At 56.2% G+C, this 24160-nt stretch overlaps 1 protein-coding gene across 1 annotated transcript; it reads right to left on the reverse strand.

Annotated features, from left to right (window-relative positions):
* Positions 1–1457: 1457 nt before the first annotated feature.
* Positions 1458–24094, reverse strand: PLEKHO2 (pleckstrin homology domain containing O2). Its single transcript, XM_030879004.2, has 6 exons — positions 23956–24094; positions 17729–17878; positions 12750–12866; positions 8373–8477; positions 6758–6856; positions 1458–4438 (listed from the first exon to the last, which is right to left on the reverse strand). The coding sequence occupies exons 1-6, from the start codon at positions 23965–23967 to the stop codon at positions 3413–3415; spliced, it is 1509 nt and encodes a 502-aa protein (XP_030734864.1). The 5' UTR covers positions 23968–24094; the 3' UTR covers positions 1458–3412.
* Positions 24095–24160: the final 66 nt, after the last annotated feature.

Below are 24160 nucleotides of genomic sequence, written 5' to 3' on the forward strand. Positions count from 1 at the left end.
TTCCTGTTGTGTTGACCACCAGGCCTTTCCAGCAGCCCTCACAGATAAGGAAGGGAGCCGGCCTTTGGGGAGCACTGCTTTCCCACGTGGGGAGCGGGTGGCACTGCAATCTCCCTTTTATGGGTGAGGAAACTGAGGCCCCGGGAGGCTGAGATTCACTGAAGTCCCTGGGTGGGACTTGACACCTTCCCAGCAGCTTGACTTGAGTGGAGCTCTGTCTACTGGCCCAGGGGTTTCCAAAGAGCACTCAGCAAAGCCCTGGGGTCCTGCTGAGATGTATTAGGGGTGCCCCAGGCGTAAGGCAGGGCCCAGGATCACCCCAACCAGGACCAGGCTCTGAGGTTAAAATGACAGCTGGAATCATTTTGAACCATCATAGGAAACACCTGTTCAGGCAAGACTCATCAATGGAGATTAGATCTAAGGGGAAATTTTGATGTGGTGCAACATCAAAATTTGCGCATGGTCTTTAATAAAAAGTCTCCCAGATTGCTTTAGTTACATGAGAAAAATATGTAACCATACAACAGAAAAATCAGACACTTTGACTGCGTGATCCAAATAAGCATCACCAGTAAAAGTCGGATGGAGGCTATGTTTCCAGGTGTGATTCCCTGAGAAGGACCTAGTATTGCCTATGCAGTTCTCTGGCTGAGACTCTATAACCTTGATCTAATTATGAAGTAACCGCAGACCAACCCCAAATGAACAATATTCTATTAAAAAGCTGGGGAGGACTGTAGTCTTCAAAAATACCCACATCATGAAAGATAAAGGCTGTGGAAACATTTCAGATTAAAGGAGACTCGAAGAGACATGTATGTAATATTCAACCCTACACTGGAGGCAACATGTGATTAAACGATATTATTGGGTCTAACGACAAAATCAGAATATGAACAGTAAGTATTCTATCGGTGTTAAATTTACTGAAGTTGATAACTGCACTACGATTAATGAGAGAATATGCTTATTTTTAGGATATACACACTGAAGTATTTAGGGGAAAGGGGCCATGATAACTAACCCTCCAAAGACTCAGAGAAAAAATTGTGTGTATATTACAGAGAGAAGGCACTCGAAAGACAAGCCAACAGGTCAATCTGAATAGAGTATATGCGTGTTCTCTGTACTATACTTACTCTCGTAACTTTTCTCTGTGTTTGAAATTATTTCCAAATGAAGTTTTTAAAAACTGAAAAGCATTGTTCCCTGACACTTGGCCTCCGGGCTGTAGAAACGTGTTGGGGGCAGGGGATGAGACTGGAGCACCTGGCCGAGTTTAGCGAAGGTGAGCACTGAGGGAGGGCGAGGCCCCCAGCCTGGACTATGGGAAGTGGGCCCTCGAAGAGAGCTTGGAGGAAAGGTGATGCCCCGGTCAACCACCACCTACCCTCTGCTTCCATGAGGCCCTGGAGCTGGTCCCCACACCAACAAACAGGCTTGTGGCAGCGAAGTTCCATGAAAAGGGATTTATTGCCAAACTTCAAGAAAGGCGCTTCATAAGCAGAAGGCATGGAATGCCACCCTCCTCAAGGAGGCAGGCCAGGCAGCCCCTGTGAATTCCCGATCCTCTCCCCTCCCCTGGAAGCTGGCTTCCCCCTCGGGTCCAGGCTGCCAAGGCACAGGAAGCCCACAGAAACCAATGGCATTAGGCCACTAAGGTGACCCCAGAGCTACTTGCTCAGCCTGGTCCCTTATCAGAGGAGGAAACTGAGGCTCTAGTCCCAGGAAGGAGGTGACTTGGCTAATGCTCCAGCCAGCCCAGGCTGCTGGTGGAGCAAGGCTGTTCCCCAAAGGAAGACTGCAGGGGGCCACGTGACTGTGGGCCCCTGGTGACATTCTTGCTCTCACACTGGAGACAGATGGAGAGACATCAGACTGGGGCATGGGAGCCTAGCCTGTTCAAGGAGTGTGGCTTAGGGAGGCCAAGGCGGGCTCACGAGCTGTGACCTTGCTGCTTGCCCCCACCCCTGCCCAGTACAGGCTGCAGGGTGGACACGTGCCCCTCCTGATCCCTGGCCACTGTCCTCAAGAACCAAGGAGAAGAAGGCAGTGAGCTGTGCTGGCGGGCCTCAGAGGGCATGACTGGTGGCTGGGGGTGAGGCAGTGGGCAGGAAGGCCAGGCACGCAGCTGTGACCCTCCTTCTCTTTCAGTAAACAAAAGTGCACTTGCAGAAACCCCTGAGCAGGCCTGTCAGAAGCTGCGCCTACTCCCACAGGCCCCAGGGAGAGTGGCTGTGGCCCTCAGGGCCTCTGCACCTATAGACTGCCCTCAGTCCGGCCACTGCAGCAGGATGGAGACTGGATGTGCTCCTGGAGCCCGAGACGACGGCGGGGAGGGGCTCGGGAGAGGCCCAGGGTGCAGGCACGGACCACGAAAGGGACAGGAGCTAATGCTCCTTCCACAAGAAGTTCAGGAGGAGCAGTCCCTCTAGCCTGAGCCAGAGGGGTGAGGGGAAAGGGGAGAGGGAAGTGGGTTCAGGTCCCAACACACTCCCAACGGCATTTGAAGAAATAACTGGGATACCGGACCTGTTTGGGTTCAGAAGCAACCACAGAGACCCAGATATAAATCCCATCTGGGAGGCACAGAAGTTGGGGCAGCTTCTCTTCTGAAGGTTGATTTATAATGAATTACATACAGGATGTTCTGATGTCGGGTTCACCTGTACAGGAATGTGCAAGGCTGGACACAAGCGGGTCCAGGGGCAGGGACTAGACTACGAGACCCTTTGAGTTCCTCCTCCACCCTGGAGTCCCCCAATCACGGCTCACCAGAGGGGAAGGCCTGCAGAATAGGAAACAGGCCCAGGGAGGGGGCCCACAGCTAGTGGCTTTCTCACACAGATGCCTCCCACCTGCTTTCAGAGGCCCTAGCTGGGTTCCAGGTCTCACTCAGCTGAAGGACAAACCTCTAGTCTAGACCCAAGGCCCCTGCAGCTACTAGGAATAGGGGGGGTGGGGAGGGTTGCTTATGGCTTGAAGCTGCCTCTGCCTGGGAACATCTGGACATGGAGGCGGCAGGGGGGCTCAGCTGTGCTCTATTCAGAAGTCAGGAATGTAAACTATTGAGGGCGCGAAGCAGAGATGACACCGCCCTCAAAAACCCGAGTGCTGTGCCAGGGCCCTGGGGCTGTTCGGAACAACCACGCCAGCACAGAGGTACCGCATGCGTGCTCCCGGCCCAAGCCCAGAGCTGGAGGCCCGGCCAGAGAGCAGCCCTGGGTGGCACTTGGCACCTCTGGCCAGGGCAGGGCGAGAAGGATCCCAGGAGTCTCTGCAGGTCCTGGCCAAACCCTGACATGCCTGATGGCCCTTCTACAGCCTGGAAAGAAGCACATTTCTCGGCAGGGCTGGGCTCCAGTGGACTGAGGCGGCCGGGAGGGACCATGCTCTGGGCTGGCAGGCCCTAGGGTGCGCTTCTCCTGTAGAGGGTCACCAGCTCCTTCCGCTTCTCCCGGAGCCCAGGTGCTTCCTGGCTCAGCTCTCCCAGATCTCTGATCTCCTGCAGGACCTGGGTGGCCTGCCTCAGCTGCTCCACAGCCTGGCTGAGCAGCGCCTCGGCATTCCCAGCAGCCGGCTCACTGCCCAGCACCTTGTTCAACAGTTTCTCCGTCTGTTCCGAGGCCACTTTCACCTCCAGCTGGGCCCGATACAGCTGTTCCCCAGGCTTCCGTGGACGTCGGGGGCCTTCCCCAAGCAGGTCCCCCAGGGAGGAGCAGCGGGGATGGAACTGAGGCTGCGGGTCCCAGTGGGGCAGTGCTGTGGACGTCGTTGCATCCTTTGGGCAAGTTCCTGGGGTGCCTGCATCCCGGGATGGCTTGATGGGCTCAGGGCTGTCATCCACACCATTCACCGAGACCTGTGCTGGGCCTTGGGCAGAGGTCTCAGAGGCCCCAAGACTCTGGGCTGGCCCAGAAGCCTGCACGCCGCTCATGGAGGCTCTCAGTTTCTCCGATAAGATCTTGGCTGGGGGTGTCGGGGGTGGAGCGGGCTTCCCACCCTCCCTAGGCACGGCCTTGGAAGTCCCAGAATCGGGCACCTGGGGCGGTTCTGTACTCTCAGGGTCAGGGGGCTCCTCAGGGCTGGGGCTCTCCCAGCTCACCTTCAGTTTGTCAGGCAGGACCCTGCTGGGGGGCTGCTCAGAGCCCCTGTCCTCCCCCACTGGAGTCTCTGAGTCTTCTCGGCTTTCAGGGTGGGCCTCAGAGCTTGCTGGGGTGGGGGTTGAGGCTCTCTCCCCTACAGGGGTCTCCACTCCGTCACCAAGACTGGTCGTCTCAGGTGCTGCAGAAGGCTTGGTAGGAGGCATGGGCGGCCGGGGTGTCTCCCGGGGCTGGGCTGCCCTGACGTCATTGCTGGGGGCAAACACTGGCAGCCCGCTGTCAGGAACATCAAGGTCCAGGCGCGAAAGCCCATCGGATGCTGCACTGGCTACCTGGGTGGAGGGGCAGGATATGGGCATCAACTTGGATGACCAGCCACTGGGTCAGGTGTGCCCACCTACAAGGTATTTAAGCCCTCCCATCTAGGCTGCCCAGGCCCCTGGCCCCCTACTCTCCATGCCCTCTGCTCTGGTTTCCAAAGCCACCTGATTAGAAGCTAAAGTGATTCTCTGATGAATCCTCTCCTGTCTCTCACTTCCATAGAATTCCTGGTTTTGAAATCACAGTCCCGGAAGCCAGAGCTAGGGTGCGCTCTCAGCGCCCCAGCCTGGCTTCTTCCAGCCTGTGTGATAGGCCGCTCTTTTGAATGGCAATTGTGCTGGCCTGGGTGTCAGGGGACATGGCTCCAGCCTGGCTGTGGGCCTTGGGAGGGTCCCTTCTCTGCAACCACCCACCCAGGGTCCCCACAGTCAGCAGGCGACAGGACCAGAACCCACATATGGGTCTCCTGCGTCATCCTGAGCTTGCTCGCCCTGCAGACCTCTGTCCGGTCGGCCAGCCCTCTGGGCCAGAGCTCTCCAGCCTTCGCCTGCCCAGCTGCTCAGCAGCTGGTGCCCACTCTCCTCGTGCTGTCGTCACATGTGGCCCCAGACACGGGCAGCCCCAGACCACAGCTGAGTGCCAGAGGAGAACAGCTGCACCCAGCAGGCAGCTGGCCCCATCTGGCCCCAGGGGCCCACAGGGACACCCAGCAGCCCCACGGTCATGGGGAAAACTCCCAGGGAGCCTCAGAGGGCCTGGAGCGGGGCTGGGCAGGAGGCCCTTCCCAAGGTCCCTCAAGGTCCCTCACTCCCTTTTACACACACAGGGTGACCTGGCCTACACATGCGCTCAGTCACTGGACACGAGTGCCTCCCTGAATTCTTCTCAGAGGGTTCCCCTCTCCAAGGCTGGCCTGCCCCACACCTCCTAGGCCTCCTCCCTCAGACATGACTTTCCTCTCTGGGTACTTCAGTCACTCCCTCTGCAGGCTTTTTTCCCTCCGCTGACAGACATGAACAGGCTATCTCATCTCACCAGCAAACCCTCCAATGACCTTGGCCCCTTTCTGTCTCCCTCCTTCCCCGCCATGGTCTATCTCCTTCTCTCCAGCATCCCCAGCCCTGCACCCCATGACAGCCCTAAGCTGAGAAAATGTGCTGTAAACGTCACCATCTGCCTTTTCCTCAGTCCTGCCTCGTGACTTGTGGCTGCCAATCTGGCTGATGACCCCCAGTCCTGTGCCCTTCTCTCCGGATGCGCCACTCTCTGGCTTCCTCTTCCTTTGCTCCCTACTGCCCCCCATTCCCCAAAGGCAGCATCTGCTGAGGTTCTTTCCTGGCCTCCAAGGTCTCTCCCCCAACTATCGACACCCATCAGTAACACTGGTCTGACGAAGGGCTCCTCCCTTCCCCCTCCCCCTTGCCCATAACTTCTCCCACATTCCCTGTGTCCAGGGCCTCCCTTCGCCGGGTCTCCAGGCTTGGGGGCACTCCTGACAACCCTCCCTCTTGGTCCAGTCCGCCTCCCCGAGTCCTGAATTCAATCACAAGCCCAGGTGGCTCTTGCTTCCCAGTGTCTCTTGCACCGGCCCCTCCCTTTTCACCCCCTCCTGGGGCCTAGAGGCCCCACCCCTGCCTCTATTTCCTGGCCCCCTGCCTTTCCCTCCATCAACCTGACCCATCCTACCCAGGGCCTCCACCTGACCTCTGCAACGCACCCTCCCATCCCTCCTGCCCCCGACTCCTGCTTTCAAGGCCTCCACAATTTCCTCCCCCCTACCCCACCTTCCCAGACACATCTCCCAGCCAAAGGGACCAGGCACACCTCAAACTCCCCTGCCCTGGGCCTCAAGCTCGCACCATTCCCTCCACCCAGGACCTCCCTCACTCCAAGTCTGCCCACTGAAACTGTTCCCATGCTTCAAGGGTCAGCTCAGGTGTCTGTGGGTCCTCCGTGGTCCCTCCTGCTCAGCCTGCCTGAGCCGCCCTCTGTACCAAAATTAGACAGCGCTGCTTGGAGCAGTCCGTGGACAGGTCTCCTCTCCGGCTGGAAGCTGAGCTCTGAGAGGCGGGGACTAGCCTCAGGCTCTCAGTTTCCCTCCAGCACCAGCTTGGGTTAAGGCCCATGGACTCAACACGGGAAGCAGGCGCACCCACTCCCTGAGGACATACAGCACTCGCGCCTCCACACCGACACCCCGCATGCCACTCAGGCAGCCCGATACCAAGAGTGCTCAGGAAAAAGGTGGCCCAAGCCCGCGGCCACCTAAGGAGCTGTGGTCCCAGGCTCATCTGACTCCCAACCTTCCCAAGCTGGGGCCAAGGCCTTACCTCCTTCAGGTGGACTCTTGTAGGGGGCCGGCGCCGCTGACCCCCACGTACGCGGTCCCGTGTCACATGCTCCAGGGCACAGCTCTTGTCCACCTTTACCTGGGAAGGACAGGGAACCACGTCAGTCCCCAGCAGGCCTTGAGGAGAGGAGGAAACGCCCAGGCGTTAACCTGAGACTCAGAGGCAGGGTCTGCACCTGCATCCTTGCTTGACAGGGTCAAGGGCCCCAGCTGTCCCTCTCTTTGAGGCACCTCCCTGCTTTCCCCCCCCGACTCTCCACAGCCTGTGTCATCTCTCTGCAGTCTGAGGCTCTCCCTTCTCTGCAGCTGCTTGCACAGCCTCAGTCTTCCTGCCCAAATGTGGGCTATCAGCCCTCACCCCTCAGCCCACTGCAATACGTAAGCAGCCCCGAGGCTGCTCTTGCGCTTAGCTTGGGGGGGAGCGGGGAGAAGACAGCCCACGATCCCCTAGTACCTGGCTTCCAGAAAAGACCTTCCCTGGCCCCAGTCACTCTCCCAGGACCCCTGAGGATAGCTCAAGAAAGAGCAGGGCCTCCACCCCCAGGGGTCAGGGAGTCTGGGGGGCAGCATCTCCTCTCTAAGGATAAGGAATGGGGGTGGGGAGTAGCCGGGAAGCCATAGGAAGAGTCACGTGGGAAATCCAGACTCTGAATCCCGGAGCAGCCTGTCCCTGCGGTGGGGGGGGTGGGCTAAGACTCTTCTGCCCACAGGTGAGGCTCAGGCCCACCTGAGGGTCTTTGCAGTGGAGGAGCTGGTCCTGCTCCACCAAGGCTGTGGGCCGAGACCCAGCCCATGCTCCTGTGGCCTCCAACACTCTCTCCCCTGAAATGGGGACACTTTCCCAAGCAAGTGAAGGGCTGAGCATGGCACAGTCACGTAAGACGTGATCCAGGAGCCATGGCTGCGAGGCAGGGAACCTGGGTGTTAAGAGGGAACCTGCGTGGGAAAATTCGCTCCCCTTGGGTCTCAGTCTTCTGCAATCCAAGGGGTCACTCTAGGTGGCCCCCCAAGCCCATTTTTGCCCAAACAGCTATGACTCCATGATATCAAAGATAAACCCTCCCTAGGAGATCTGGCCCCCTGGGACACCCTGCCTGCCGAAAGCCTGATCGTGGCCCTGCTGCCATCACCACTACAGCACAGGGGGCTGGGTGGCCACTGCAAGCAGATAAGGAGGCCCAGGGTTAGAGCCAGCCAAGCTTGGACTTCACCGCCCAACTGAAGAGTGAGCTGTCAGCCTCTCAGCTCACCCACAGACCTCTCTGCTGTTTCCTGCTGTTTCCGGCTGGGGCTGGGTTGGAAAGGATGCATGGCTGCACCCAGTTAAGTTCTACCCCACCACTTACCCACGTTTTAATTTAAAACAAGTTACTTAACTTCCTTACCCCTCAGTGTCCTCATCTGTAACATGGGAACACAACCACCTACTTTGAGGGGTGTTGTGAGGATTAAACGAGGTAACAACCACAGATGCCCCAGTGTTTGTAGCAGTGACATAATCAAGGGGCTGTCAGGGTGGGGTGGGGCAGGGTCCACTCTGAGATCACACACGGTGGGAAAGGAGACCCAGAGCCGTCCACAGGACCTCATCGCACCTCGTCGAAAGCCTTGTTCTTGCCTCGGTTGATCCCTTCATTGAGGGCTTTGATCCAGGATTCCTTCTCCTCCCCATTGGATGCCTGGAACTTGATGTCGCTGACCTGCAAGGGGCATGCGTGGGGTGGATAGTAGATGTTTAAAAGGGTTCCCATTTGGGGTCTTGAGGAAGCTTCCCACCCAAGATTGAAGTCTGCCCCCGCACAGCTGGTCAGGAGCAAACCACAATGACCCCCATGTCAGGTCTGACACTGGGGCTTCAGAGCAAGGGAGGGGACAGATCCAGCAGAGAAGGGGCCCTCTCCATGTATACAGCTGCCAGAGATTTGGATTCAAATCAGCCTTGCCCAGATCTGGTCTCACTCCATGTGACTCCCCCAGACCAGCTGCCTGACCTCTGAGTTTTCTCTGTAGAGTAGGAGTAGTCCCAGTCTACTTCCATCAGACTGAGTACAAGGACAGAGGTGACAGGCATGAGGGGTGTCCATTGGTGAAGGCCCACTGGAACCAGGGCCGCCTGCAGCTGCCCAGTGGGCCCCACAACCAGTCCTGGACAAGTGAAAAAGTCCCAGGGTCTCCTTTCTGGCCTTGAATCACAGGCTGCAAGAGAGAAAGGGCATTAGGGGGTCAATTCCAGCCCCCTCATCATATAGATAAGAAAAAAGAGACTCATCAGACGGGATGGGACTTGGCCAAGGTGGCCTAAAGTAACCCCATGACTTGACCTCACACCCAACCTCATCCCATGCCACCCCACGGGTTCCTTCCCACCTCAGGCAGGAGCTCCGAACTCCTACATTAGCATCAGAAGGCAGCTCAGAGAGGCCCCTTCCTGCCAGGCCCCATGGTCAGACAGGAAACAGTGGAAGGAGTGAGGCCACACAAACCCAGGAGCCACCCCTATGGTGGACACAGCAGTAGGGCCTCTGAGCTGGACAGACCAGCACTCACAGCTGGCTGACTCGGAGCCTCAGGGAGCTATGAAGATCAGTGATGCAGCAAAGTGTTAAATGTGGAAGTGGGCACAGAGCGGGTGCTCAGTAATAGGAATTATCACCATTAATCTCCTTCTGGACAAAACAGTCCTAGTTTCCTCATCTGGAAAAAGGGATGACACCGCCTACCACAAAGCAATGCTGAGGGAATTAAACATGACTAAAGCCACAGCCTGGCACATAGTAGGTACTCAGAAATGGTTACTGAATGAATAGCTAACCAATGAATGAACTGGCCCAAGGTTCCTGTTTTGGGGCCGCTGCGCACTCTGACACTAGGAAGCCCTAGTTCTTTGTCAGGCGGGTCGCCAGCTGCCCATCCCTGCCCGGGTGTTAAGATAGCGCTTTCCCTCCTGCTGCTCTCCCAGTTATGTAACATGCAGCCCGCCTGGCCCCCTCAGCATCCTTGTTATATAACTTCCTCCTGGCTGCCTCTGCCTTCTCCTCACACAGGGCCCTGGTTCCACCCACCTCCCCATGCCAGGCACAGCCCAATGCTCATTTGCATGACCAGGGTAAATTTGATCCTGGCAGCAGAGAGGCAGCTAAGTCGAAAACCCCAGGGCACCTTGGCAACTGCCTCAGCCCAGCCATCAGGGCCGGTAGGGGCTCAGGAAGGGACAGCGCTGCATCTGGGCTCTGAAAGGGCCCACCCAGCCCTGAATGAGGGCTGCGAGTAAGGTGACCCAGGGCAGCCCATGAGCCCAGCTACGCTTCTCCTGCTCACAGGCCCTGAGTTGGTGGGGTCCCTGCCTGGTGCAGGACTTAGCATCCCAGAGAGCTTGAGAGGCATACACTTGAACTCAGCAACAGATGCAGCAAGAGAAAGAGCACTGGCCTGAGAGTCAAGTTCACAGCGTTCTAGTCGCACCAACCTGCAATGAGACCTGCACAGGTCTCTTTACTACTCAGGGCCTCAGTGGGACAAAAACACAACCACTGGACTCAACCCAAGCTGTGACCCTTTCCCATTGACAGCCCACCTAGGCAGGCTGGGGGGAGGGTGTTGGCCCAGGGCCTCCCCTAGGAGAGGGAATACGAAGTTAAATGGGACCCAGCGTCACCCTAAGGAACCCTGAAATCCTGCTGAATGAGCCAGGCATCCCACAAGGTGGTCCGAATGGGGACAAACAGGAGACCAAGAAGTTGCTCCTCTTGCCCCACCCCTGTGTCCTGAAGGCTGCACACGTCCCTCCTCAAGCCCTTCCTAGCACAGGCCCCACTAGGAGAAGCTAACGGGACTGGACACAGAGAAGGCCCACATGGCTGGAAAAGGGGGGAGGACAAAATGGCAGAGAGGAAAGAAGCGGGAGGGGGAGAGAGGAGACAGGAAAGAGGAAAGGGCCAAGCTGGCTGAAACCAGCGGGGCAGCAAGGCCCAGCAGAGGCCACCCTGCTTCCTGGCAGCGTCTGCCTGTGACCTCATGGCAGGGGCGTGGGGACAGGGAGGCAGGAGGGAGAGGGGCACGCAAGACACTGGAGTCTTTGTTTATTTGATTAGAGGGGAAAAAAGGCGGCCTCTGGACCAGACAGCCGGGGTCATGTGACCTCCCGGCCAGCCTGCAGCCTCCCCGAGGAGGGGAACACCCAGGGCGATAGGAAAGGAGAGAGGATGCTGGGGGGGGGCGGGGCCGTCTACCATCTGGCCTTTGGAGAGCGCCCACTCTCTGTGTGAGCTCCTGGGTGCCGAGGGTCAGGGGCCCTTGAGCCGGAACCAGCGTGGGCTGCGCTCCCGCTGCCCAGCAGCCCCCACCAATCACCCCACGGCCCTATCTCCCCGACCCTCGCCCTGCTCCCAGGGTCACCCAGAGCTGACCTGAACTCTTGGCACGATTCAGGGATGAAAGGGAGGGTGCTGGCCGAAGCAGCTGACAATGCAGCTGCACAAACAGGCCTCTCGGAAGGTGACGCCCCCACCCCCACCCCGAGTGGGGTCCGACCCACCTGGCCCACCACCAGATGATTCTCAGAGCCGCGAAAGGAGGTGGCCCACAGAACCGTGCTGGCAGAGGACAGAGAAGCAAGGTCCCCTCCACCTCACAACCACATATGCTCACTAAGGGACACACAAAGACCCAGGCAGCCCCTGGGCCAGGCGAACGCTCAGCGGCACATAAAGAGGTGCACACACGCGTATCAGGCACACAGGCAGACCTTCACATATAGCGCACTCTACACCTTTCCCAGATACACACACACACACAGCGCCACTGAGAGAGGAAGTGGATCTCCAGGACAGGGTCGGGGTTCCAGGGCTGAAAGACCAAAATGTGGCTCTCCCCTTCCTCACAGAGCCCTAAGCATCAGAGGTCAATGAAACCTGCCCCTACCCTGGGCACACCCCCCCCCACCCCCGCCCAGGGTCAGAGTTCCACGGTGGCTCCCTTGCCCCCAACCACCGCCAAGTGGGACAGAGGGTTAGTGAGTAAAGCATCATGGTCTCCTCCAGGGCCCAGAGCTCTGGGGACCACAGAGGACTGGGTTTCTGGCCCTTAAACCTATGAAAGAGACAGAATGGCTTCGGGCAAGCCCAGACGAGGCCCACTCTCCAACCCCCAGCCTCTGTGACTCAGCCCCGCTCTGCGAGGCTCCACATGACATGCAGAGGTTGGGGCAAGGCACGGCCCAGCTGCAGACTGGCGTGACCTGGCGAGAGGTGCTGTAAATGCCAGCCTCCAATCTGATCTCCCTCCTGACATCTGTGAAACTCTACCACATGTTAACACCCACCCGGACCCCCTGCCAGAGGTGCGGGGTGCAAACAGCGAACTTCATCCACACACACAGCATGTCCCAGGGCGAAAACCTCTCAGGCAAGAGACTTCCTCCAGCTTCAGCCAAGAAAGAACAGTGCAAAGGGAGGAAAGCTGGGGGGCTGCAGGTCCAAGCACTGAGCCTAGGATGAAAGGTAGGAGAGGTGGCCCACCCAGGAAGGCCTGGGATGAGGGGAGGGTGTGGCCGCCTGACTACGTCAGGGTGTCAGAGGCCTGGCGGGGTGAAGGCCTCATCCCCAGCTTTCTTGCCTCAGTCCTGGGCCTCCTGGGTCCGGGAGATGGCCAAGGGCCCCACCTCCCAAAGACTACTTTCCAACTACAGCCTGGGAAGGAGGCCCCAGGGCCTAGAAGGGGAGAGGGGAGAAGAGCTCTCAGCAGAGCTCTAAATACGCCTCCTATCAACCAGGGGCTGGGGCGACTTCAAGTTAAAAGCAAGCCAAAGGTCCAACCTGTGGCAGCCCCTGGGTCTGGGCCTCAGCCACATTCAACAGAGAACCTGCAGACTTGCATCCAGGGGCCCAGCCTGTCTCAGAGAGCCTTCCAGGGGTGACCTTGCCCAGCAGACCCTGGCCTGGCGTGAGGTCAGTCAGCAGCAGGCCTCGCCCTACCTTGTTCCCTGGGGACCGCAGCAGGATAAAGCGGTGTTTCCGCTTGAGGAGGGCACGAAGGTCCTGGCACTTCTCATAGCTGCCCAGCTCCACTGTCTCCACACACTTCTGCTCATCCTGGGGAGGGAGACACAGGGGACATGGTGAGAGCTAGATGCCCTAGACCCTCAAACACCCAGGCCCCGCCCCAGAACCTGATCCCACTCAGTGAGGGCACTGCTTGGTCAGAGGGGGCCCTCGGGCTGCCAATCAACCACCAAGATGCAGCATTCAGACCCTGGCAAGGAGACGGTGTTCAGTCCACGCCGGTTGGAGGGATGCCCTCCAGGCTCACCATCCATAGGAGAAATGGGGCTCACAGCCCGAAGGCGGGCGGCAGGGCTGACTCAAATGCGCCTAAGGTCAAAGGAGGCAACGGGGAAGCTAGAAAGGCTTAGGAAAGTGCGCCAGGGAGTCCACGCAGGCCCAGAAGCCAGGCAGAGACCTGTGAAAGAGGTGGTCTGGAAGGAGGAGCAAGTTGTCACAAACGAGGGGAAAAAAAGGCTTTCCAGGCAGAGCCACAGAGAGAAGCGTGAATAAGGCTGTTTGAGGTTACACAACCCGCCTTCACCACAGTGATCCGGAGTTGACTTCCCCACTTGGCATCTTCCTCTGCTGACCCTTGGCTTGGGGTGAGAGGCCACTCTCCATGGCCTGCACAATGGAGAAGGCAAGGGTTCCTTCTAGAGTGCCCCCTGAGTCTGCCACCGTGAGGCCTCATCACTAGTAAGGCTGGTGGCCAGGACAGTGGCCAGCCTCTTCTCGGCCACCCCTGGACACTGGCTGGGCTGCCTTTCTGCCTGCCAGCCCTGGCCCTTGAGTGTTTTCTCCTCATGGGCTCTACCCACCAGGTGCCTCTCCAGCCAGCTGTCTGGGACACCCTCCTCCCTCAGTGTTGGTCAGTTGGTTCCACTTCCAGGGGACACCCAGCTGGAACAGCTTCCTGGGTGTGGCACACTCGCCCCCTGGAGACTCGAGGGAAGCAGATGCAGGCCCTGGAGACGGGCACGCAAGTTAAGCCAACTCCTGCTCTTGGACATCATGCAGAGCATCCAACCAGGGACCGCCTCAGTGCTCCACAGTTTGGGGTGGAATATCCGGGAGGCAATGACTCGATTATATGCAGAGGAAATGCCCCAATTTCCCTCCATGATAAGTCGCATACACTAAGAAACCCTGACACTTAGCGAGCACTTCTGCATCCCCGATTCTCCTGAGTCCCTCAAGCACCCTGAAATCCTAGAGCCCCAGTATTTGTCTCATTTTATAGAGGAAGAGAATGAGAGCTGGAGGCGAAGAGATTTACCCTTGGGCACAGACCCAAATGTAAGGAGCAGGGCCAAACGCAAACACCCATCCTCTGACTCCCAAGCCAGAGCCCTTTGTAGCATATCAGACTCCTTCCAGGCAGAGCCAGAAGCTGGACAGTGCCCTAGCTGCAGGCTGCTCTGCACCAGTGGTCCCCCAGGTGTGGTACCTGGGCCAGCAGCCACAGCATCACCTGAGGACTTGTTAGAAATGCAAATTCTCTTGAATAAAAAATATATATATATATCCCACAAGGACTCAGAGGCAAAAAATATACAAATCAATTTTCACTGCAAAGTAAAGGAGCTGTTACAGTGGAGGATTCCTGGACTGAATGTCAATATTATGACATAGTGTGAGTGTGTTTCGTGTTTGGTAATTGCAATCATTGTTGCTTTTGTTGTGGTCATCCATTTACAATGCTTGGTGTCAGTTTATTTATCTCTTATAAAAATAAAATACAGTGTGTGTGTGTGTGTGTGAAAAAAAAAAAAGTTAATGCAAAGTGTATCTGGGGACCAGCGCTGGTTTGCACATTATTTCCGACAGGTCTTCGTCAAGATGTAGTTTAAGTTTTTGTAATCTTTTTTTACCCCTATGTTACGTTTGTTCTAGTTAAAGTTATTGAAATATAATTTTCTGTCTGTTAAATCTAATAATAAAAAATTGGATAATTGGAAAAAAAAAGAAATGCAAATTCTCAAGGCCCATCCCTACTGAATCATAATCTTGGGGGAATGGGCCTGGCAATCTGAGTTTTAACAAGCCCTTATACAAAAGTTTGCGAACCTCTGCTCTATACCAGAGATTCTCAACCTTGGCGGCACCTGGTAGCTTAAAAAAACCCCAGTGCCCAGGCAACATCCCAGACCAATTACATCAGGATCCCCAGGGGACAGAGCTCAGACATCAGTATTTTTCAAAGCAGATGATTGTACAGCTAAGGTGAGTAACCACTGACCTACTCTCTCTTCAGCCTTTCAGGGAAAGAGGAACAGGTGGCCAGGGTGGCCTGATCTTTCCCATCTAGATTCAAACAGGTGTCTTTTCCCATTTTTGCCTCCACGCACCTCTTTCCAATCCTTAGTCTCCAGTCCCTTCCAGGTTCCTGCACTCAACACAAGGGCTGGTAAAATCCACCTGCTCCAGGAAGCTGCCCTGCTCACCTGCAAGAGCCTAAGCCTCGGTGCTCTCTCCCTCCTCTAAGGGTCCCCATCAGAGGGCACTTCTGCAGGCATCTTACTAGGTGCTAGGGACACCCTGTCATGGGGAAGAATGGTCCTAACTCCCTGCTGAGCCATCTCTCTCTACCCTCTGCTGCATGTGTCTGCTCTCCTTTCTGTTCCCCCTACAGCACCCTACAAGGGGCAGCCCTCAAGAGGAAAAGTTTGCTGAACTGAATGCCTGACTCAGAGTGAGACACCAGAAAGGACGTCCCCCCGACCCCCATCCCAGAGAGAGAGGTTCACCTACTCCATGGGCACAGGTCTCCCCCGACTAGGCAGCTACCGGCCCAAACATACCCTCCTCTGTCTGGAAACAAAAGTCACTCCATCTCCACCACCCAGCTCCCCACGGCTGCCTGACCTGGGTCTCCTCTCAACCTGAAACGCTGAATCATCCGGCCCTTCTGCCTCTCAGAAAAGTCGGATAAACCAGCAGGCACTGGGCGGGGGCAGCATTTTTGGAATGTCAGCCTCACTGACAGCAAAGAAACAGCCAAGAGTCATTCGCACTCGCCTAGTTCCTTACATCAGAAAGAGGAATTGAACTAGTAAGCATTTCTCAACTCCTTCTCCTGTGCCAAGCTCCCCCACCTCCGAGTGCTAAGTTCTTAAAACTGCCCTGAGGTTTTGAATAGTGATTTTTTTTTTTTAAAGCATGATTTAGACTTTTTTGTGTTTAGGGGATATGAAATCCTTCCTGCTTCCCAGACATGGGCCAGATGTAGAGAGGTGACCCAGGACAAGTCTGGTAGCGCCTGATGGGCTGACAGCTGGGGGGCCTGTCACTGAACTCTTATGGCAGCTGGGACTGGAGGAAGCTGCGACAGCCCCCTTTATTTATAAAAATAGCCCCCTGCCGCCGCCACAGCACATCCTAATTTGGGGCCAGCAGCAGTAGAGAACATCTGGGGGGCTGTCTGCACCATTCACCCCCTTGGCCTCCTCCGGCTGCTTCTCTGACACCCCAACTCCATGAGCCTGGGGACTTGGTCAGGAAAGGTGAGATGCTTCTCAAAGGCAGCTCCTTTGAACACCTAAATCTTTCTTGGTCTGCGACAGTTATGAATTTGCCAAGACGGCCTGAGGCATGCTGACAGAGGCTGATGGGGAACAGGCAGGATCCCCCTTCCTCTGCCCCCAGGCCAGCTCTTCCCCGTGTACTCCGTCTGTCAGAGTCATACAGTAATAGCCCAGTTGCAGTGGACAGGCCCTCTGAGAGCCTCAACCCCAGAACATAAACAGCATCTCTAAGTAAAGGCCACCTTTTGGCCTCAGGTCTTCACCCAGAACTTTATTGACACTTATTTAACACACAACTTCTACATCCTGGGTTGTCCAAGTTCCAAACCTGCTGAAATGAAAAGGGGCACAAGTCTGAAGTGGGAAGATATGAGGACTGTGAGAGGCACAAGGACGGCAAAAGCGGCAACTGGCAGCTTGATGTTAGAGGAGAATGCAAAGCTGAAAAGCACCGTCTGGCAGTACGGAACAGCCTGATCCTCAGTGACTCTGAGCCACCAAGGAAAGACTCCATTAGGCCAGTACCTTCTGTTGAAAGGCAGACAATATCCAGCGTACTTTAGAGGACTTCCACCAAGAATAAGTTTTAGAGTTTACTTGCTGACATAGCTGGGTGGAGAGATCCCTGGCTTTGGCTCTAGACCTGACCTTCATTCACTGAGATGCTGAACAGGATTTGAGCACCTTGGGCCTCAGGGTGCTCCTCTGTAGAATGTGACATGATGACCACTCTTTTTTTTTTTAATATTTATTTATTTATTTGGCTGTGCCAGATCTCAGCTGAGGCATGCAGGATCTTCGTTGCCGTGTGCAGGATCTTTAGTTGCGGCATGTGGGCTCTTAGTTGCGGCATGTGAGCTCTAGTTCCCTGACCAGGGATTGAACCCGGGCCCCCTGCATTGGGAGCACGGAGTCTTAACCACTGGACCACCAGGGAAGTCCCCATGATGACCACTCTTAAGGGACTATTGTGAGCATCCTCCAAGAGGTATGTAAGACCTCCAAACAAGCATGAGCAGTAAGTATTATTTCTACTATCATTACTGAGTGGAGCAAGCTTCAGTTTTCTGGAAACTTCAGAGATGTGGAACCTAGCCCCGGGACAGGGAGCTGCAGTGTAGGTGGACAGCTGAGGAGACACACACATCCCTGTGCACATATGCTTCAAAGAGCCCCTCATCCAGGAGTCCTACGCTCGCACCTAGAGGTATCGTCCTTGTACCACACCGACCCAGAGAAGACCAGGCAATCGCCCAAGGTTGCACAGCGGGTCAAAAGCGAAGCAGGCCTTCCAGTCCGGGTTCTGGAATCCTCTTGTGGCCTGGGCTGCCCTCACTTTGCTCCCTGACCCGGCACCCCCAAACTCAGGACCAGGCAGGTCCTTACCTCGTTCTCGTAGACCAGCAGCTGGGCCTGGCAGAGGAGCAGGTAGCGGTCTTTCCAGAGGCCCAGGAAGCCCCCGCTGCTCTTCTTGATCCAGCCAGCCTTGTCCGCTGTCTGCGCTCCCCGAGGCTTCTGGCCCCCTTCCTTCACGCCCTGTAACACAGCATCCGGACGCCGTGAGGGTTGCTGCCGTGAGGCCACATAGGGATGTGTCCCTCTGCTGGATACCTACTGATATCACCCCATTTGAGCTTCCCCACAACGCCTGAGGCAGATATTCTCAATCCAATATCAGAAATAACAGTTAACAACAGCAGCCACAACGATAACAGCTGCAGTCACCTTATACTGAACCACTGTATTATGTTTTACCCAAACTGTCTCATTTAACCCGCGCGACCACCCTCCCAGGTGGTAGCATCATTATCCACATGTCACAGCAGACTGAAGCTCCGAGAGGGGAGGTGACTCGCCAGAGTCACACCGCTGGAAGGACAAAACCAGAATTCAAACTGGGTCTCTCTGACCCCATGTTCTCCCCTCCACCATTCTGCCTCCCGTGCATTCATTCAACCTCGTCAACACACGCTGTACTGAGCACCTACAATGTCACAGATGCTGGAGTAGGCAGGGAAGAATAAAAAGAACACATCTTTGCCCTCATGGGGCTGGCAATGTGGGGAAGGAGGAGCTGAACAAATAAACACCAGACATAAATACATTAACAACCATGAAATGCTATGAAGGAATCAGTGAAGGGGAAGTGAAGAGGAGGGAGTGCGAGAGGACAGCGGGGGACCTGGCTCAGGTCCGTGTGGCTCAGGAAGGCCTCCCAGAGGAAAGGACGTTCATGCAGGATCCGAAGGATGGAAGGAGGCAGGCAGGCAGAGTGGTAATTTTCCTCCCTACCCCTGCCCTTCTAGAGAGCCCACTCTGCGGCCCCTGCATCCTACCCCAAAACAGGAGGTTCCGCTGCCCTCATCCCTGCCCCAGGCCAGGACTTTAGGGTAGCCACCTTGTCTGGCGAGGGCTCCAAGGACACTGCCTTCGACCACAGGCAGGTACAGGAGGTAAACTCAAACCCTTCTCTAGGACATGGCAGCCACCCTGGAGTCTCCAGGCCAGTCACTGACATCTTGTGCCTCTTAATTACCTGCTTAAGTAGCTGGGCGCCAGGTATATGCCTACCAGATGGGGTCGAATTCACATTTGGTCCCCAGAACCCAGCACCGTTCCTTTACACATAATGGGTGCTCAAGAAATATCTGTGAAATGAAAATAAAAATACACCCAATTTGCTAACCACTTTGCTTCAATGACTGGTACCCACAGTGGTGAGTGTGAAGGGGAGAGTGCAGGAGAGGAGGGCTAAGAGCATGTCAGAATCCACAGGATGCTAGAAGGAAATCAGCACTGACTAATTCTGACTGCTTTATAATTTACATAAAGCTTAAAAATGGGGCTCCAGGGCTTCCCTGGTGGCGCAGTGATTGAGAGTCCGCCTGCCGATGCAGGGACACGGGTTTGTGCCCCGGTCCAGGAAGATCCCACATGCTTGTGTACCACAAAAAAAAAAAAAAAAAATGGGGCTCTAGTTAAAAGGAGCATACCTCTCCCCAGGGATACCCTGTGGCCACAGCTGCCTTTGGAAGGACAAGTCCAGACAGAAGTGTGGTAGGCTGTCAGGGGCTGGACAGGGCATGGCTTCCCTGTGCTCCATCATGGCAGGGAATCCCCAGTCTGGTTCTTACTGTGGCCCCCTCCCCCTCTGAACTGCATACTCCAGTGGTCAGGAGTCTGAGCTCTGAAGCCCAAGTCACAGACCAGAGGCAGGTCACTTGGTCTCTCTAAGCCTCAGTTTCTTCATTTGTGAAATGATGATATTAACAGAAGTTGCAAGGATTATAACTCCGTGAGGGCAGGGTTTTTTGTTTTGATTACTGCTGTATCCCCAATGCCTAGGCAGTGTCTGGCACACAATAGGTGCTCAATAAATGTTTGTTGCTGAATAAAAAGATACGACATACAAAGCAATGCCTAAGATACCCTAAACTTAGTAAATGGCAGCTGTCATTATTGTTACTGTTGTCACTGCCATCCCCTCTGGCTCTCTGGAACCCTTTCCCTGGGCCTGGTTCAGAATTCAGGACAAGGCCTTTCTGGGCTTAGCTGCTGGGCCTCAATGCTCCCAGGAGCTCCAGGAATACGAGATGCCCCCTCAGGGTCTCTCCCTAACTTGTAGATGGCAAGAGAAATGGAGAAGTGGAATGGTCCCAAATGGTCTTCCTGGATGGAGAAATGAGGAAGTGAGAGGCTTGCTGACAGGCCAGTTATGAGCCACCCTGATCAGGGAAAGAGGGGACTTCAGGGCCCTTTGACAAGAAGGGGGAGGCTCTAGCATCCTACCATGCACCCAGTGCCCGCCCACCCCATCACCAGAGACCCTGTGTTCAGCCCCATGGGCTGTGTGACCCGCTGGGGCCTCATCCACACAGAGACCCCTCTATGCTGGCCTCCACCAGGGCTGGAGGGGTAGAAGTGGGAAATGGGAAACCCCACCTCAACATCTGACATGTCACACCCCTCCATTAGCAACTACAGCAGATGGCCATCCCCTAGGCCTGCAGACTCTAGGCTTCTCTCAAACAAGACCGCGGAGCATGCTGCCCAGATCTACTTTTGAGCTCCAAGCTCGCCTCCTGTTTGCAGAGGCCCACCCACGACCCCATGGGATCTCACATCCCCCTCCACTTGTGACCTCCCCTACTTGCCTCACCCACAGCCTGAGACATGATAACTTCCTGCCAGCTGGAAGCTCCCGGGGGCCGGGCTGGAACCTGGTACCCTGACCACCATCCTCTCCGCATGGAGCAGAGAAGTGCCTGGTGAATGCCATGACTGAATTAGCTAGGGAAGCCAGTCCAGAGCCTTCAGGGATGGGAGTACCAGGATGGCACTGAGGAGAGAACGCACTTGAGGATGGGGGGAGTGACAGCTGAGGGGCTGGAGGTGGCATGAACCGAAGCCCAGGAGAAGGTCTCCTTGCCAGGAATCAGCCACAGCAAGAACCACCAGAAGACAGGCCTGGCTGGAGGTCAGAGTCCTGCCATCCTTCACCAGCCCCTCTCCCTGCCCCTCAGACACTCTCCCACCAGGGGGCCGGAGATGCCCCAGTAAGTTTTAATAAGCGGGCCCTCCCCTTGGCAGGGCTCACAGGGGAGGTTTTGTCCTGCTCAGCCCGGTTTCTCGGCCTCCTCTCCTCTTATTGACCAGCTGACCACTGTTCTTCCTGTTTCGCTCTCTCTTCTCCCACCCATCCTCACTCAGGCCCTCCCCCCGCCCACCGCGAGCAGCTCCTGAGGCACCTCTGGGCACCAGCCTGGCTCTGCTTTGCCTGAGATGGGAGGGCCTCTGGGTCATTCATTAAAAATAAAAATAAAAAAAAAGGAAAAAGACACCAGGTCAGTCAGCCCAACACTGTGCACAGAAAGGAGCACGTGGAAAGCCACAACACAGGCCATGACAGGGAGATAGAGACCAGCAGAAGAGAACTTGTTGGCACCTTACATCACAGGGAGCTTAGGATAATGACCTTTGCCCTTTACCTAAACCCCATGATGCCCTGACCAAACTCTGCTAAGAACCTACCATGTCAGAGCCCTGTGATGGGGCAATCAGAGAGAGGAAGCACAGGCTCTGACCTGAAGAACTTCCAGTCTGATGGGGGCAACACAGACCCTGCACAAGGGAAATCCCCAGTCTGGGGGTTGGGTAGGCATCCCCTGCTTGAGAGGATCCCAGCCCACTGGGAGGGCTCTAGCACTGACCCAGACGGATACCCCGGTCTTGGCTCTCTGGTAGGGGAAGGACTTGGGGTTAGTTTGGGAAGCCCTTGCAGAAGGAAGGGTTTTGGTAAGACTGTGAGGAGGGAAAGAGACACACATCTTGGCCCACAGAAGAAGGAAAGGCACAGAAGGTACCAAAGACCCTATACTCTCAACCCTTTCACTACAGGATGAGAAAGTGCAGGCCAGAAAGGGTCGAAGATTAGCTTAAGGTCACAAAACCAGTGTTGCGACAGGACACTGCCCTGCCACTCTCTAGATGTGTTAGGGCAAAGGAGCAGCCTGGTGCCACTGGAGGTCAAGCCAGGGAAAGGCATGACTGAGAGGAAGAGGGGCAGAACCCCAAGGCAGAGATAGAAAAGCCTGAGTCCAGTTGCAACAATACCTCACACTGATAACTGAAGCTTTCAAAGCTTTTGCACATAAACCATCGCATTTCTGGACTGCCCACCTCCCTCATTTTATAGATGGGGAAACTGAGGCCCTGAGAACACAAATGGTTAGATGCCCCATGCCCAGACCTGCACTTTTGCACCAAATCTCAGGCTGATGGGGACTACCAACCCATTGCATGGAGGAGGTCACTGAGGCTGAGGGGGCTTGGCATCAAGGTTCCTGGGGCATGGGGAGGAAGTTCAAAGCCAGGGGAGGACTAAAAGCAGCCATTTGGGAGTGAGGTGATGAGGCCAGCCTGGGGTCATGGGGCAGAGCAGACGACTAAGATCTAAGAGGTGTTTTAGAGAAAGGAGGATGGGCACTGAGGCCTGGAGAAACAAGAGGAAGTTAAGGGGAAAAGAAATGAGAGGAAAAGAGGGATGTCAAAGGGGGGGCGGGGTAGGGAACAGGGAGCTCCCGGCTGTGTGGGGAGGTGGTGGGCAAGACCGTAGATAGCCCAGATGTGCGGGGAGCTTTCGGCATCTGGGAGTCAGTAAGTGGCAATGTTAGAGACTCAAGACCAGAGGGAGTACAGGGCTGGGCGGACCTCCAGACAAGCCATTGGCCCAGGAGGCCCCAGGAGAACTTCCCTTAATTGGGGGCCAGAGCAGATCAGGAGATGGAGTAATCCTGTCCCAAATCCCCTGGGAGAAGAAGAGGGGCCACAGCCAGACAGCCCAGCCCTCACAGCAGGGGTGGGGAAGCCCCACCCCTGTCAGCAAGAAAACACAGCCAATCATAGTGGCCTGACTTTGCCCCCTATTTCCACCCATTCTGAGAGAAGGGGCTACAATCAGGACCCGGGGAGGAGACCAGGCCCTATATTTTATAGAAGAGGAAATGCAGGCTTAGAGGGGAAGTGACTTATCTACCATCCCACAGCAATGCAGGGCCTAGCCTGGAGAGAACTCTGACGGATACACCAGCTGTCCCTGGGCAGTGGTCCCAGGAAGCAGGGAGACGAGCACTGATGGGGACACAGGCAGCCTGGTCCCCAGCTAGCCAAGGTTGCCCCAAGAGTGAAGTTTCATATTTCCTCCCCACTTATCCAGGCAAAGACACATCCCCTCCCCTCGGTCTGGGAGGGGCAGAAGCTGAGACCCCTTGGGGGACCAGAAGCAAAATCCTCTAGCCACAGCAGGCCCCTCCCTAGTTTATGCATTCCACAGTCACACATTAAGTGCTGGCAGTGTGCCTGGATGAGGGGGCTACTGAGAGAACTGAGTCTGCAACTAAAGGGCAGGGGTCACAGAGTGTCTGACCCCACCCCAGACCAAGAGGGTCCTGAGGGGGAAGAGGGAGGCTCAAGGGGCATTGCTGGTCCAGCTGCCCAGCTCCTCCAGGGAGTCAGCCCTCCAGGGATGTGGGAAAGGCAGGGGCAGGAATCAGCCCCTACAAGGGCCTGACACCCAAGCAGGGGAGAAGGTAGACTCACAGGGACTTAAACAGGGGAGAAAACGCAACTTTTCCAGTCCTGCGGACACCAGACAGGGTCAAAACCTCAAAATTCCTTGAGACAGGGACTCCAGAACCCACAGACCCACCACAAAACACACACACACACACACACACACACACACACACACACACAGTGTGCCCTAAGGATCCGACGTGGACGGCACAGGGAGTCAGTGGTAACCAGGGTTCGAGCCCAGCAACCTAGGACACTTTCAGCAAGTCATCAAACTGACCAGAGCCTCAGTCTCCCCATCAATCCAATGGGAACAATAACAACCCCCATGCCCATAGTTGGTGAGAGAAGACAGAAATAATGAAGGAGGATGGGTCTGCTATCCCTACCCCCGCCCCTGCTCATCTCATTTGCCTAGGCTTTGCCTGGAGACCCGCGGGAGAGGGGCTGGCTGGAACAAGGGCCTGAGCCAGGGACCCCAACCGCCGGGAGGGTCTCGAAGACCCCAGCCCAGGTCCCCCGACTGGCCCGGTCCTCACCTCCTCTTCCATGACGAGTCCGCTGAGGTCCGGCCGCTCGACCGCTCGGCCGCTCACTCCCGGCGCCGCGCGGTCTCCGTTACCTCCATCCACCGCCGGCCGGGCGGCGGCTCAGTGCGTTCTGTCCCGCTGGCTGCCGGGGGCCCAAGAAACTTCGGGGGGGCGGGGCCGAGGGCGGAGAGAGGCTTCCGGGGGCCGGGGGCGG

Source organism: Globicephala melas, chromosome 2 (genome assembly GCF_963455315.2).
Source record: "Globicephala melas chromosome 2, mGloMel1.2, whole genome shotgun sequence".
Classification (NCBI taxonomy): domain Eukaryota; kingdom Metazoa; phylum Chordata; class Mammalia; order Artiodactyla; family Delphinidae; genus Globicephala; species Globicephala melas.